The sequence below is a fragment of the Anneissia japonica genome, unplaced genomic scaffold (assembly GCF_011630105.1).
Source record: "Anneissia japonica isolate Jap-2015-1 unplaced genomic scaffold, ASM1163010v1 scaffold1889_len2455224_cov183, whole genome shotgun sequence".
In the NCBI taxonomy this organism is placed as follows: domain Eukaryota; kingdom Metazoa; phylum Echinodermata; class Crinoidea; order Comatulida; family Comatulidae; genus Anneissia; species Anneissia japonica.
This window is the reverse complement of record NW_022752980.1, coordinates 1,398,317-1,414,765: the sequence shown is the minus strand read 5'-3', so window position 1 is coordinate 1,414,765 and position 16,449 is coordinate 1,398,317. Positions and strand designations below refer to the sequence as shown.

General features: G+C 31.5%; 1 protein-coding gene across 2 annotated transcripts in view; it reads right to left on the bottom strand.

The window, feature by feature from the left end:
* LOC117122527 (aryl hydrocarbon receptor nuclear translocator 2-like) overlaps positions 1–16,449 on the bottom strand; it is a 39,349-nt gene that overhangs the window by 3,783 nt on the left and 19,117 nt on the right. The window contains exons 4-15 of one of the 2 annotated variants that reach the window (XM_033268116.1): positions 14,425–14,466; positions 13,762–13,919; positions 11,370–11,449; positions 7,279–7,371; positions 5,590–5,707; positions 4,975–5,004; positions 4,425–4,622; positions 3,022–3,208; positions 2,676–2,782; positions 1,437–1,587; positions 909–1,305; positions 465–627 (exon numbers count right to left, since the gene is read on the bottom strand). In XM_033268116.1, coding sequence (XP_033124007.1) covers positions 465–627; positions 909–1,305; positions 1,437–1,587; positions 2,676–2,782; positions 3,022–3,208; positions 4,425–4,622; positions 4,975–5,004; positions 5,590–5,707; positions 7,279–7,371; positions 11,370–11,449; positions 13,762–13,919; positions 14,425–14,466 — 1,724 coding nt within the window. The remainder of the gene's footprint in view (positions 1–464; positions 628–908; positions 1,306–1,436; positions 1,588–2,675; positions 2,783–3,021; positions 3,209–4,424; positions 4,623–4,974; positions 5,005–5,589; positions 5,708–7,278; positions 7,372–11,369; positions 11,450–13,761; positions 13,920–14,424; positions 14,467–16,449) is intronic. The other variant, XM_033268118.1, reaches the window with a different exon arrangement.

Here is a 16,449-nt window from a genome sequence, read left to right as displayed (position 1 = left end):
TCCCTGTTTCAATATTATTTCTTCACTAAAAAGTATTTAATATTTGTTCACTATATATTTAAAAAATATAGTTCAAAAGAAGTATACATTATCAGTCTTTTGTCATATATTTTAAGTGCCTATACATCATCATGATGTGATGTCATCATGACCATATTTAGGCATGTCACATGTCTTTGTCAAATCAAATTTGATAGTCTGGAGAAGGCTTAATATAGTATGTTTGTTTCAAACAATGTTTGAGCAAACATATTGTCTTGTCATGTGTTGGAACTTAGGCAATGCTTAGGTTCATCAGACTAATAAATCTATTAAAATATCGCTGAGTGTGACATACAAATATCTGATACTGTGTAGGTTTTTTGATGGAGCTGTAAAACAAATTCCAGTGCCAGTAGCTGGGAGTGATTTCATGACTCAGTACATACAATAACACCAATCAATAGCGCCCTCTAAGTTAGTACCTGTTTGTTTGTCCTGCTGTTGTTGCTGATATGAGAAGCCTATACTTCTTTGTGGGTTTGCCTGTAATTGTGTGTAGGTGGGTGTTGGTGATGACGTCTGATTACTTGCAGGCTGATTCCTGGAATACTGGGCAGGTGGAGTAGACACAGTTGATGGACCAGCCTAAATCACAAAACAAAGAAATGATTTCAAGATTTTTAATTTTGTAACAAATTTTACCAAATATTCAATGTTATGTTATATACAGTAATGCTTTTATACAATCAGTAAACTACAGTTGTGTGCAATCTCAACGACTGTTTCTGAAATATTTCTGAGAGATCAATCTTGATATGACCTTTCAGACACCTGATTATATTACAAAACAACTACCAAGTGAAAAAATATGAAATGAAGCTAAAAATGTGGGATAATTAAATATAAGTTACTCTAGACTAACTCACCTCTACCTGTGCTTGATATTGAGAGGATGGTGGCCAAGAACCTGAGCCCTGTAAAAAGCCTCCTTTACTAGCTTGTGCTCCTGATCGATCTTCACTCTGTACAGGACCATAACCATGCCCAGGTCTTGGCATCGGGTAGTTTGACACTCCATATGTCTGGGCTAGCACACCCGGCTTGCTGCTTGGGCCTTGAGGTATAGGGCCTCTGTACACAGAGTACCTAGACATGGCTTCAGCTTTGCCATCAGTCACCCGTTTGTCTTGGTTAGTCTCTGTATGTGGATAGCCTGCACCTTGGTGTAGACTGGTAGAGTAAGGACCTACTGTTGTCGCATCAGGGCCTTTCACTTTATTCACTCCATCTAGAGCTTCTTGTGTATGGGGCTGCTGCATATTTCTGGGGAGAACATTATAAATAAAAATATTAATTCATCATCTGAAAGATTATATTATCAATCTCAATAAAAAAAATATATATATAAAAGATAAATTAAAAACAAATATACATTCTGATTTCTAGCCACTCACTTTGCAAAAGAATTGGTAGATACAATATATTCCACTTCATCCGTGTATGGATTCTGAAAGCTAAAGGAGCTGGTTCGAATCCACACCCATTCACGATTCTTTCCTTGGAAACGATAAATGATTGACAGCACTTGCCCTTTCAACTTGACGACTACAAAAGAGACATAAACGAGATTGACATGTAGAACTGCTACAGCATCTAAAAGATATATGGTCCTTGTAGAGCCATTTCATATTGTAAGTTATTTTTGTTGTTTGTAGTTGTAGTGTACATTTTGACAGATCCCTGGTCAGCGACGAGGGCGTATCCCCATACTGCGGTTTGGGTGCTGGCTTGGGGTTTTCCAATTACATCTGTTCACTTGTGTTTGCACATACAAACCCTCATATTTTGCGCAATATAAATACATAACGTTTAAACTTTTTAACCTTTCGACTATTACAAAAAACAAATACAAAAACCTAAAGGTCCACTGTTAAATCTCTGATAAGAAAGTATAATACATACTCCAAGTATTGAAATGCAACACGATGGCATGCATTTCAATACTTGGTGTATGTATTAATACTTTCTCAACAAATACAACTTATGATGCAAAATGAGATTAACATGTAGAGCTGCTACACCATCTTAAAGATATAATGGCCTGTGTTTAGCCTTTCTTGTATTGTAAGTTATTTTTGTTGTTTGTAGTTGTCAAGTTGTCCTTTCAACTACTACAAACAAAAAAAATAACTTATGATACAAATAACAATAATGTAGAACTACTACAATATCTAAGTTATTCTGTATAGTGTGTAGAACAATAACATATACACCACCAATGGTAATTAATGAAAAACTGCAAGAATTCAATTAAATTAAAAAAAAAACAAAATCCTTAAAAACACAAGTAGAGGCAGTGATGGAATTGAACCAAGAGATCTCCATGATTCAGCACACACAGAGTGACAACTACTAGTAACCATTCTCGCTGATTGATTGAGCCAAGCTGCTCTGGTAATTAATAAAAGTTATTTTTTGTAACAAAAAATCTGTAAATCAGATTTTTGGAAGTTGATATGGATAACATATTTAATCCTCTCAAATGAGCTATTTAATGTTTTAATTGCATTATTCCTGTTTACCAGATTTTTTCATCAGACAGCAACCATATACAGTATTACACAAATGCAAAGCACGTCAAATTGTGATTCACAGAAGAGTAAGAGTAAACTGATTCCCGTTGGCTCACTGACCTTGTTCAAAACTTTCCCTTAGATGGGCTTGGTCTTCAGGATGGTAGAAGTCATAACTACACTTGCCCAGAAGTTCCTGTGGCTGGTAGCCCAATATTCCAACTACTCTGTTATACAAAAGTGATAACAAAGAAATATTTATTAAAACATAGAATAATCTATCACAAAATGTACAAGCTCATTGACTACACGAGTTAATGGCTTATTCTCAAACTTTTACCTACATTTACCTTAATAAAGAACATTTTTGAAGTTTTAAATATATGTCATCTTATTAACTTACTGAATGGAGAGGAAGAAGTAGTAATGCTAAATGCACAATTTGAAATTAAATTTCTTAGTTTACCTTTGATCAATGAATGTAAACTTTCCCTCCATATCCTGCCTTGATATGAACTCATTTGGTGTGCTAGCGCCCCCTAGGTCAGAGCAATTTGGTGTACTGGTAACTTGTAAACGACCAATAGCAACTAAGCAGTAGTGATTTGAATTGTGCCCATCGCCATCTACATCCTGCTGTTCCAGATTGACACCTGAATTGGTACCAAATTTTATAAAATATATTAATCCGCATATTGTACAGTAATTCTGCATTGAAGCTAGGATTCCATTTTTTTTTTTTGTGAAGTACACAGAAGCTTATTTATTCATTTACTTATTTACTAATTCAATTTTCTTTATACTGGATGGCACGCTCAATGCAAAGGCACTGGTTTTTGTTGGGGTCCAGTTAAAACACAAAAAATACTAAAGTGATTGGAAAATTTAGCAAAATGACTAACTTACAAAAATAAAGGAGACCAATTAATAATTGAGAGCATTTGTAAAGGTATATATTAAAAATCTGGAAATCCTTAGTTATGTTGCTAGGTAGTTGGTTAAAGTTCATGGATGCTCGACAATGAAATGTCTGTTTTCCTTGTCATATGTTCCATTGTGGAACTAAAAGAGGATTATTTGTCTGACTTCAAGTGTTTTTCTCATTTTCAAGAAAAACAAACATATTAATTAAATAGGAAGGTGCAAGTCCTTGAAGGCATTTAAAAGTTACAAATAATAATTAATCTCTCCATCTGTTATTCAGCGTTTGCCAGTTCAACAAGCTTAAAATATCATTAATTGGTGTTCTAATAGCACAAGAATGTACAAATCCTTCCTAAGGTGTTTAAAGAACTTGTAGGCTATTAGATAATTAGATGGAGCAGTTTGACCGTATGCAAGAACAATAGTCAAATAAAGGTAAAAGCAAAGTTTTACCTAACAAGAGTAAATTGAGGTACAAAATATCTGATACGACTGATGATACCAATCATTATGCGCTATACTTTATAAGTGAAACTTATCATTATTATTATTATTATTATTATTATAAACTTTACATTTTAACACCATGGACAAGAAATGCTCATTTTACAGGGTGTTGCAGGCAGGTCCGGGACGAGTATACTTGCCCTTAATATTATTCTTCTGTATTGTTTAATATGACATGCTCAAGTGTAAGTACAAGAAATTTCATAAAATTCAAAAATAAATTTGAGACGTTTGTTATGTTGTACTGGGGAACATTTCAACCTGATGGTGCTGATAATCTGGTGCTATTTTCAGGTAAATAGTTAGCATGACCATAAAAATCCAATCTGGAAATGGCTTGAAGCATATTAGCAATATATTTTGTTACTTCCTGTACATTATTCCCACACCCCTTTATAATTTTTATACCAACATTTATAATTCAATAATTGAGTATACCTCCAGCTGGTGGCCAGTTTTTAATGTATCCAGTACAATGGACAACGGCGTATTGCTCGCCCTCTTTTGTTGAGCCCAAGCTGCTACGATTTCTAGCTTGACAAAACCGTCCCATGGTGATGGGATCAACTGGGGCATTCCCGTATTTAATACGGCAGATGAAACCTCGTCGAGAACCCATGCAGAAGCGCATAGAAGCTAGAGGAAGAATAAAAAACATTTTAAAACATTTTAATTTTGAGATATGATGTATTAAGCAAAAAATATGTCTGTATTCATGAGGGCTCTCTCTCTCTCTAAAATTTGCTGATTTAACAATGTTTAGCATTAAAATTTCTCCCTGATCAGGTGGAATCTTTACCAGTCAGGCAAAGGATGTTAATTAATGACCCTTGTCAGAGCTACCCTCCAATCTCCTTTCCCCCCTGCAAATGACCTTCCAGAATATATATTGTACTGTTTTCACAAGATGAGCCTAAGCATGTACATTGTTGCTTTTTTCAGGTACATTTTTACCAAAGCATAAGAAGAAAATCAAAGAAATACATACATTGATGGCCTTCTTTCTTGACTGTTCCGGCTGAAATAAGGAACAAATATTTGTTTCAGAGAGACAGCAAATACATATTATGACTCTATACAAGTGATGGGGACACACCTACAATGATTAAAAATAAATATCATTACACTAACAAACGACGTGTCACACAGGTCATTCATTTTATTTCAGTAGATGCATACTGCATTCATATTACTAAGAAATATCATGTAAATAAATTTTAGAAAGAGGATGAACAGTAGAGAATGAAGATTGATACCAAATACATTTTATATTAATTATTCATCCAAACATACATTATTTTACACTGGTGCCAAATTAACCTCAAGCAGAAAATACCAAACCCATGCAATGATATACCAATTTGGTGTTGGATTTAATGAATTCAATATTGTAATAGATAAATTTAAGGCGTAATTTGAAGAAATATAAACATACAAATAGAAATTTTAATTAAATTGGAATTGAAAATTTCATGTTGACTCCAACCCTGCTTTTACCAATATAAAAGCTTTTTTGGGTGTGATTATGTATTTGTGTGTCCATCACCCTAAAAACAGATTGTATCTTGTTTCATTTCCTAAAGTTCCATACGAAGAGACTCACTTTTAAGGTCGAGAATCCTTCCGCTATTTGGCGGCTCCGATGTTGATAACTGTTCTCTCACCTTATCTGTATCGTCAGGATGTATCACGTCATACAGACTCTTTCCAAACCAATCATTCTGTTGAGATATAAACATTACCGTGATTAACAACTCGAATAATTAACCCGGTAGTAGCTACTATGCAAGATAAAAACATCAACAGACCAATCAACGACGTAGTTTAGTCATTTCCTACCGAGAGAAACGATAGGCAATGCTGACAAATCATCAGCGGATATCCTGCTAGGCATTTGAGTTTAAGTCACGGACTGGAGCTGGGTCTAAGTAGCTATATGGCTGGGAGATTTATTTATGGTCTGATATGGATATGGGAGGGATTAGTACATGGGTGTGTATGTTTAGGATCACAACATTGAGATCAGGAGTTCAAATCACTCAAGAAGTGGGTATCTGCACAGAAGTTGATTTAAATGCACCTACCGATTCAAATAGTACAGCTGTTCTGTGTTCTGTCCATTTTTTGATGTGTTTTCTTCTTTTGTGTTTTGTCTGCTTTGTTTTTTTTATTATTTTGTCTTGTCTATGTGCTTGTGTTGGATCTGTGTTTTGTCTCCTTTTGTATGTCTGCATATTTATTTTTTATTTTTTTATTTTTTGAAATTTTTTTTTTTTGGTTTCCGCAACTCTTAGCTTAAGATGTCATTTGCAATATTTTTATAAAAAAAAACTTTACCAATTCTGATTTTCTAATGTAATTTTATTAATTATTTACTTGTTTTGCATTTGTTTGTTTATTTACTTATCTGGATTTTTTATCTGTATTTTTTTTTTTGAACTTGCAATTTTTAGCTTAAGATGTAATTTTTTGCAATATTTTTGTAAATTTCTCTATTCCATTTATACTGTAATCTTATTAATCAATTTGTAATTTAGATGTAATTTCTCACAATATATTTGTAAATTTCTCTTTTCCATTTTATACTGTAATGTTATTTATCAATTTATCTTTCGCTTGTTTGTATTTTTCTATATATTTATATGTATTATAAGACATCCTGTAATTGGCTTCCGCTGTTGGATGATTTTCAAAATAAAATAAAATAAAATAAATGATACAATTAAAACATACTAAATAAAAATTTATATTTGTACCTTCCATAATGTATCACACTTATATTTTAGCTAATTGAATCTAGATTGTATAGTTTAGATTCAATTTAAATACACTTTTCAATGACATATCAAAAATAACTGAAATACAGGTCTCCCTCCAATTAAAGACGAACTCCAATTAAAGACCACTCCTCTGTGGTTCCACATTAACAATCGTGTCTTTTATCTTTATTATTCTAATTACAGAATAAAGCTGCTAAAAACCATGGAAACACCAGTTCTAAAAGTTGTCTTTAAATTCTAGGGAGATGTGTATGTTAGTTAATACATCAATTAATAAGTTTAAAAAGAAAACCCAATTTATCTATTATTAAGCCACTTGCATTCTGTACTAGATTATTAATTATTTAAAGCTAACATTTCTACATTTTCTTAATTAGTAATTACTTACCAACCCTCCTCAGTGTAAGAGTAAAAATAAAACATTTGCAACTATAACATAATAATAAAATCGATTAACTTTTCTGGTACCTAGGTTCACCAGCAACATGCCGGCCTATGATCTTTGACCTTACCTGCAAATGATGGAGGACAGGTGTTACTGAATCGGATACATAAATAATACGACCATTGTCACACGAGACCACAAACAGGAACCCATCAGCAGCCTATAAGATACAAGCAATAACAGTTTGCACTTTTATTTTAGCTACAGAACAGAACATCTTATTAATATTTCTTTGTTATTAATTAATTAACTATATTTTCTTTTATATAGTATGTTTTTCAAAATCATAATTGTTTTATCCAGACACAGATTGTTTACTTTAAGATTTTAACTAGATTTAATGGGTCATCTAAGTATTCAATAATATTTTCTCACTTGGTATATCGCCAATATAATATTTTTAATGCCAAATAAATAAATAAAAGTATAGCTTTTGTCTATATTTTTTCTTTTTTGTTTAATTTCAAGACAACAAACCAAATGACCTCTATCAAATTATTCCTTTATCTTTTATACATGAAAGTATATAGATGATATTTTACACTAAATTAAATTTTCAATTATTAATACAATATCATTATATCATAATTATTGTCACTGTCATCTGAAATCTGTCAGAGTCCCTTCAACATATATGTCGCACAGAGTGGGCAATATATACTAGATTCTTACAAAGCCTCAAGGCTGTATTATATGCAAATCAGATAGAGAAAAGACAATAAACTAAAAATGGATGAGTATAGATGTCACCTGAGGCAAAACCTCCATCAGAATACTTATTAGATTGTAACTTTTGAGAACAAGTGTTGGATGACAATCGACAAGATTTTACTGTCAATGCAGCGAAGAAGAATTTTAAAAGCCGAGATGAAATTCACCATATTTTCAGAAATTTTTGAATCAGTTTTGAATATGTTTATATATAATACTACAGCAAAAATATTAAATTATAATTGTTTGGAAGGTATTATTATTTAGTATAGGATAATGTAATGACACAAAGTATTCAATTTGACTCTATATTTGCTCATTTTCAATAGTAAGGACAATTACACTATAAACATGTAATGCTATATTTATAACCTACTGTATTGTTAAGTTTGGCAATCGGCAGTCATTTGAAACTTTGTGCAAGTTACCGTATAATGTTTGTACCACAGCAATCATGAAAGCAAATTTAATAAATTTAAAATAGTTAAAACATTGCTGTAGAAAATGTATCAGAATTACAGTACTACTGTAGACAAGAAGAAAAGTAAGAGGAGAAATACGTAGGCCAAAAAAAAGGCAGTTCTGAAGTATGTGCAACTTCTATACCAGGAATTTAAGCAACTCTCTTGATTAAATATTACTTACACATTACAAATATATCACTTCATACAGTACAGTAAAAAGCAGTAAAATTCAAATCATATCAATGACTATATATAATAAAATAAATAATTAAAAAAGGAATAAAATTATTTTCATGATAGCAACAATGTAAATTATTATCTATAATCATTGGATGCATTAATTTATATTTTCATTATTTAATTTCACTCTTTTGGAGTTTTGTTTATTGAATTACTATGTGGAATGTTTCGGAGAATTGAATGTCCCTCTGGCGATAGAAAGTTTTCCATTCCAAAGCATGGTTCCTGACCACTTTGTTGTTTGCAGTAGTTTTCTCATGGTGAATGAATAAATTAATTATATAAATTCTAATAATATATTTGAGAAGGTCAAATAATCATGTTGAGATTAGACCAAGGAGGTATTTATACCTCCTTGGTTAGACCAAGAATTGCTGAAGAATTACTGATGCGACATCAATTACAGTAAACAAAATTAGCCTAAGTAATCCACTTAATATTAATTAATTGCATAATAGAATGTACATCAAATCTGATGCGAGAGGACAAGATAAATGAATTTACCAATTGGGAGCATCTATCACACAAGATAATGCCATAACCGATGAAATATTTTATTAACTGAAATAAATCAGCTAATGACATGAAATTAATGAAATCACTAGAGAAACCTATTAAAGTAAAGCATCAATTTTGAATGTTGTACATTGATAACATTATTGTTTTTACCAAGTACTAATGAGGAACATCAATCTAGTCAAGTTGACTGCATTTGGCCTTTGATTAACTATAAATCTCTTTATAAAGCTACATTCACATCAAGCCCGGACAAAAAATCATGGGTTAGGTTTTTTGAATGCTGCGTTCACTACGCACATGGAAAAATGTCTAGAGAGGTCATTCATGCTTGTTGCTGATTGGTCTAACAAAAAAAAACGTACGATTTTATGATACAAATGGCTCTCAGATCCACCTCTCCGGGGTCCGGATCGGAACTCGTACGAATTTAATGTGAACGGTTCTATTCTTTAACACTGAACCCATTTTTCAAGATTTTTTTGTCCAGGCATCGGACCGGATTCAGGCTTTGCTGTGAACGTAGCTTTAAATCTTTGGCATTTAGATGTGTATAAGAGACAGCTGAACCCATTTTTCAAGATTTTTTTGTCCAGGCATCGGACCGGATTCAGGCTTTGCTGTGAACGTAGCTTTAAGCATGGGGGGTTGAGTTTTTTTTTTTTTTTTTTTGGAAGAAAACCATCTACATAATTTGGCAGGGTATAATCCAGGAACTTGGGATTTAAAGGTAAATAAAATTATACAGAATGACATCTAATAAGCTTACTGTACCTACTGCAATTAGGTATTTATTAGTGACTGTAATAATATTAAAAGAGAAAAGAACATCTACTCCACTAACATTTTTTAAATATATTTTACTTTCACCCTCCAACAATTTACTTGGTACAAAGAGCTTTAAAATATGAGTTTCGAGTCAGACGAGCTAGAAATGTAATTAATTACAAACGAGCCATAATTACTTTTAAAAAAAATTATTTTCTACGACTAACGTCTATCTTTAAAATGCTAACTCTTCTCGGTAAAATTCCAATTGGAGTGATTCATACAATTTCTAGCATTTATGTGGCACATAAAACAGGGCGATTGAGCCGTGTGGCACGCAGAAATTGCATTAAGAGGATCTTAGAGTGGAGGAGTTTAGACGCTAGTACACATCTGGCTGTTGCTTGCAGCTAATCTATTCTAATTTGATGCTAAGCTCATAGGATGTCTTAAGTGGCTTGCATGTGATTTTCTTTGTATGTGTGTATGTATGGGTATGTGAGGATGTTGTGTATATATGTGGGGAGTATTGTAATACTTTATGTAGTATTTTGTGTATGAGCAGAGTATACTGTATGTGGGAACTCCTGTGTATATGCAGCGAGTACTAATATTAAATGTAAATTAGCTTTGTAGAAAGTGTAGGATGTGCGAGTGTGAGTATGTGAGAAAATGCTTAGGCCTAAAGTACATTCACTTGAATTTACTTTATATTTAATTTCCTTGGCATAATGGCTTGGCAATGTTTATAATTACAAAATAGTAGCAATAAAAATTGATTTACTTACAAAGCAGAAGATTACAAGGTCTGTTCAAGCACTAAGTCTAGGTAAACTTGGTAAAATGTAAGTAATAGTACTCTAAATTATGAATGTAAAATGCCACTGGTTTCAAAGTTAAATAAAAAAAGTACTATATTACATAGGTAAATTTAGTGCAAAGGATCTTATTTTCACCCTTAAAATTTGGTATGCTAACCAGTGGTGGTATGAATATTACATGTGAAATATGAAGTATAAAACCATCTTTTTTCCAAACTTAATAATGTAAATTAATTTTGTAGTCCATAGGATTTTACTAGGTACCTATATAATCTGTGTATTAGATGTATCACTTAACCATCATGCAACATTTTAGAGGAATCATATACCCCATGAGACAAACCGTACACCCCTTGAGACAAATCGTTCATAGTACAAAATGACGATGCATAGCTAAGTTTCATTAATGTTTAAAAATTATATGCAATGAGAAATCACTGAGTAACATCCTAGCAAATGGGTCTGTGACGAGAGTACCAGACACACAACTAACATTGATGAGCGATGAGGAGAAAAGTTATTACATAAAATTCATCTGTAAAAAAAGTCACAAACAGTATCCATCTCAGAGAGCTGCCATTTTTGCATTTTTTTTTCTTTTCTTTTTTTTAAATAATATTTCTTTATTACAACTATACCTCTAGAATTAGGTGCTTGAGCTCTTGATCCGTAAGGAATGACGGTTTATATGCTCCTTCAGCATTTGTATTTCCAGTTCCTAAAAAACATGAAAGTAACACTCAAATACTAACATATTTATCACATTCATATTTTTTCTTCCAAATCCGATCAATCCCTCTGTTGAGAGAAGGATGTAAGGTCACAACAAAGAGTAGTTTTTGTACTCATTTGAAGATTATTAAAAAATGAATGACCTCCTAGCACTCTTGTTTCATTACATAGTAAATTATAATTTAAAATTTACTAGAATTGCTGGACTGCACTTAAAATTCAAAATAACCTTTACTGTATAAATATATCTTTCTTTTATTTATATATGTTTTGGACCTTAGATCACCAAACTACCACTGCACTCTTCTTCCATCATTTAATTAACAGTTATTGAATCTTTTAATTACATCCCCTATAATCTTTGGCATTTCCCGAAATGAGATATTACTTTCACTATGATTAGCTATTTTCTACTGTTTATTTCAACATTACATAAACTTACTAGAGAAAATAAAGGGAATTTTTTAACATTTAAAAGAAATAGGTTGCAAATATTTTGATGATATAGCTAATGGTTTTAGAAACTTAAAACTGACAAAGAATTATTAAATGTTTTTGTAGTTTCTTCTTACTCATGTAATTTAGATTTCCAAATTCTTTACCATGGTTTAAAACCACCTTAAGTATTTTAGAAATGTTCTTGAGATTTTGGCTGATATTAAATGTCACCCATGGATTGAATACAAATCATAAAAGTCAAACGATGAAATAAGTCTGATAAATATCTATTTTTTATTTAAGTTGTTAAAGGGGCCGAGTTCATACAGAATAATTATATAATTCTATTTGCAATCATGACATGTTTCTATGAGTTAAATACAACCATCTGTGTTTATTATAATTCAAATTATAATTTGAAGAAAATAATTCAGAAATTAAATTGCTTAGTTAATAAGGTTAGTAAAGATTTACTATATGTCAAACTTCAATTCTAACAGAATTATTTCACTTATTACAGGAATTAAAGTTTAGAATATTTTACATTATTTCATTTAATTTGTTTTTTATTTCAAAAATATTTTGTGAGGGTGTCCATCTAGCCGAAGCTTATCATTAGGAAGCCTCAATAAATAAAACAAGAAACAATGGAAATGAAATAGATTTACTAAATAATTTAAAGAAGCAAAAGAAAAAAAATGAAAACAGAATACAAAGAATAAGGTTTAACAAAAATAAAATATAATAATGAGATTAAATTGACTAAAATTAAATAAAAACAAAGCAAACAAAAAAGTTATGAAATTATACATTAATATGTATTATTCTCATGCCAGAAAGATATAAGCTTTCTATTCAAAATAATAAGTATATATTTTCATTGACAAATGTTTTCTTTAGAATTGATCCCAAAATTTAGCTGGTATAGTAAATCAATTAAAAAAAAACAATTGTATAAAGATAATAATAGTTTTAATCTGTCTCTCACTGAAAGTTAATAATACATTTGATCCTTTAAATAAGTAATTCAATATTTTAATCTAGGGTCAAGGAGTACAAAATATATCCAAGGGGTAAGAGTGTATTACTTTTTTTTATTCTACAGAATTTTTCCAAACTTTTTTGTTTATAATTTTTAAGATAATTGCCAATACTAAATTAAAGTTTGCTAAAGAAAACATTTCTCATAATTTTATCACACAAGTTGCAGAGTTGCACATAATGAAAATAAAACAAGAGACATTCCGCAAGTAATTATACCACATTGCAACTACAGTACTGTAAAAGTATTATTTTAGAGCTGCCTCCCAATACAAGCATTGCATCAAATCGCCTCCTATATTTCTATACTATAACTTTCAATTAGGCCTAGTCCAACAAAAAGCAAACCAGTGTCACCCTTTAACTAGACCAAATATTACTCTGGCATGCATTGTGTTAAATATGGTTAACAGAATTAATAAAGTGTTAATGCTAATAGAACTATATGTGCGGCACTTAAATCCCAGTGGCTGCACCAAACCTATGAAGATGTGATAGTTGACTCTATTATCCAATTATTCTTAAATGACTAAATTTACAGGTAACTTGAACAATAGATTAAATAAAGTGGAGATCAAATGAATTAACAAGTATGATTTATATATTGGTCAAAAGTGAGATTAAAGTGTTAATGCTAATACTATATACGTGTGACAATCAAATGTAACTGCTGGACCAAACATTTTAAAATGTGATAGTTGACTTTATTACCCAATTACTGATAATTAACTAAATTTATAGATAACTTGAACTATTGATTAAATGAAGGCAAATCGTGTACGTTATTGACCAGGATCAAAATTATCTGATGGGCCTCACCTCGCAGGGACTTCATATGAGACACAGCCATCCGCAAAATTGTCAGCTTGTCGGGTTTACGAGCAAGTGCGCTACATGTTGGGACCATGTCCGAAAGCTCGGTAATATATGCTGTCATTTTGTTTCGACGTCGCCTCTCAATCTCACTATGGTTCTCTCTGTAAAACAGATGATAAACATAATTTTGCAACATGCCAATCATCAGTATGCAAATATATATTAGTGATATTATGAATATGCATTCAAAATAGTTTGCATAACAAAGGAATTAGTCAGCATACAAAACAATACATGGCATTAGAAAAACATTCAAACATGGCATCCCACAAAACAAAAAAATTTTACTAAGACTACAACGAAGCAAAACATGCATGCTAATATCTGTACAGGGAAAGATAAGAAGAAGCCAAGACATTGAAGCGGGAAGAAAAATACAAATTAGTCATCTTCCTGGAGAAAAAAAAAAATGGCATCACAAAAACATCAACAAAAATTGAATGATAGTCAAACATACTGTAAGCCTAAGAAAAGCCCTATATCTTAAATTCTGAAACATGCATGCATTGTTTTTTTTTTTCATTCATATTATGCCTGAGGAGATTAACACCATAAACTGAGTGATTATTCCACTATTCCAGAAGCAGGTGCGTTTGTAATTGTTACCTCGCAAATCGCTCCTTATCAACCCTTTCATCATCTACACTTCTGCAAGAGAGAAAATTCAGCTCATTAAGGAGTGGTGCCCAGGGTCAGAGTGTAGCTTCCCCAGTCTATTTGTGAGTTGTAAACTGCTTGTTGAAGACCGTCAAAATTAGGTTATGATGGTACTTCCCACCTCGTCTCTTTTCCTCCCTCCATTCACACCCAAGGTTTTTACCCAATGGTATTCCTGTCTAGTTCAAATAAATTTCTCGAAGAACATAAAGTACTCCAATTTGAAATTCTTTCTTTCCTTTCTCACATTCTTCTCTTTCACATCTCTATTTCCCTACTCCAGGCTTTTACAGTACTTATTGCTAGTTTAGACCTACAATATGTAGTAATTTATAGTCAAGAGCATTAAGACAGGGGTCACAAGTCTTCCGGAACTCCCAGGAGTCTTCCAGAACTCCCAGGAGTCTCCCGGAAATCAATATGGTCTCTAGCAATCCTGCAAACAAGCAAAAATCTCCTGAAAATTCACTTATCTCTCCCAAATTCAGTAAAAAACAAACATTTTTGTTTTATTTAGGCCTAAACTTCGGTTGCTGATTATTTTTTGCAGTCTGACAGTGCCATTTCTGGGCTTCTAAAGGTGCCTATTCTAAAAAAATGTCATCACCTTAGCCCCAATCATGGTGGGCCTGAGGTGGGCATGGTCCATACACTTTTTCTCATAGAATATATAGCGCCCCCAATGTCATTAAACGAATCTCCTGGAAATGGGTTCTTCCAACTTGGGACCCCTGATTAAGATAATGATGATCACAAAAACAAATTTACTATAATCTATTATACTTTTATTATTATTATATTTATGACATATTTATCTAACAATGACAGTACCTGCAGGGAAAAGTTTATGCCGAAAACCCCTCCGCCTCCCACTAGACAGCGAAGCTGTCCTCTTGGCTACTGTACAACTGTTTTTATCACAGACCATTATTCCCTTTAAAAAATTCATTTGGTGTAATTCATTCTAAAATGTCTTAGAATGTTTGGAATTAGTCAGACCTCCATTTTCTGACAGTTTATCCCAGAGCCACAAATACTAAGTATACACTAACTCTAAATTGTTTGGAAAATTAAATCATTCCTATTTTTATTCAAGCATTTCTTTTTTTCTTTCTTTAAAGATAATTCAAAAACTTTTTTAATATTATCATTTTGCTGTCAATTGTTATATTAGATGTTTTATTTTTATTTTCCAAAATAAATTTACATCTGCTGATAACAATTGTGCAGTACATTAGTCATTATTGTGTATTTTACTTTTAGGTTATTTCAAGTGTTTCTTTGTCAAGAACAAAACAATTTTGAAGATTATGCCTTCTAATAAATGTCTGTAAAGACCAAAGCATTCTAAATCTAAATTATTAATCAAGTAATCAAAAGTCAAACTTACCTACCAATTAATAAATAATTACTTAATCATTAATTAATCATTATTATCCTCATTGTAATCAATTATTAATTTAATTACTCAGTCTGAATAACTTATATCCATCATTAAAATTACAGTATTATAATAATAATAATTACTATAATTATTACCATTATAAAATAAATAAATCTTCTCAATATTGAGGTCAGAATCATAAATTTAATCATCATTACATCATTAAAATTACTATTATTCACTAATTTAGATAATGATAGAGAAGATAACTAACAACAAAAGAAATCATTGTTGACTATATTATTGGAATATAATAACATACAATGTCTCTTTGTGACAATTCATTCAATGGCATACTATTAAGAAACTTGAGTGAAGATAAAATTTTTGTCATAATAAAACAATGAAAAATGTAATATTTTTTGTTGAAAATACAATTTACCAAGACAATTCTAGGCTCATGAAATACGATAAATTTGAATTTTACAACAGACTTTAATTCTAAATTTTCTACATAATTTCTATCCGAGCGATAATGTGAGAATGGACATCCCAGAATCTAACGGCATCCCAGGATTTGACACACTTTG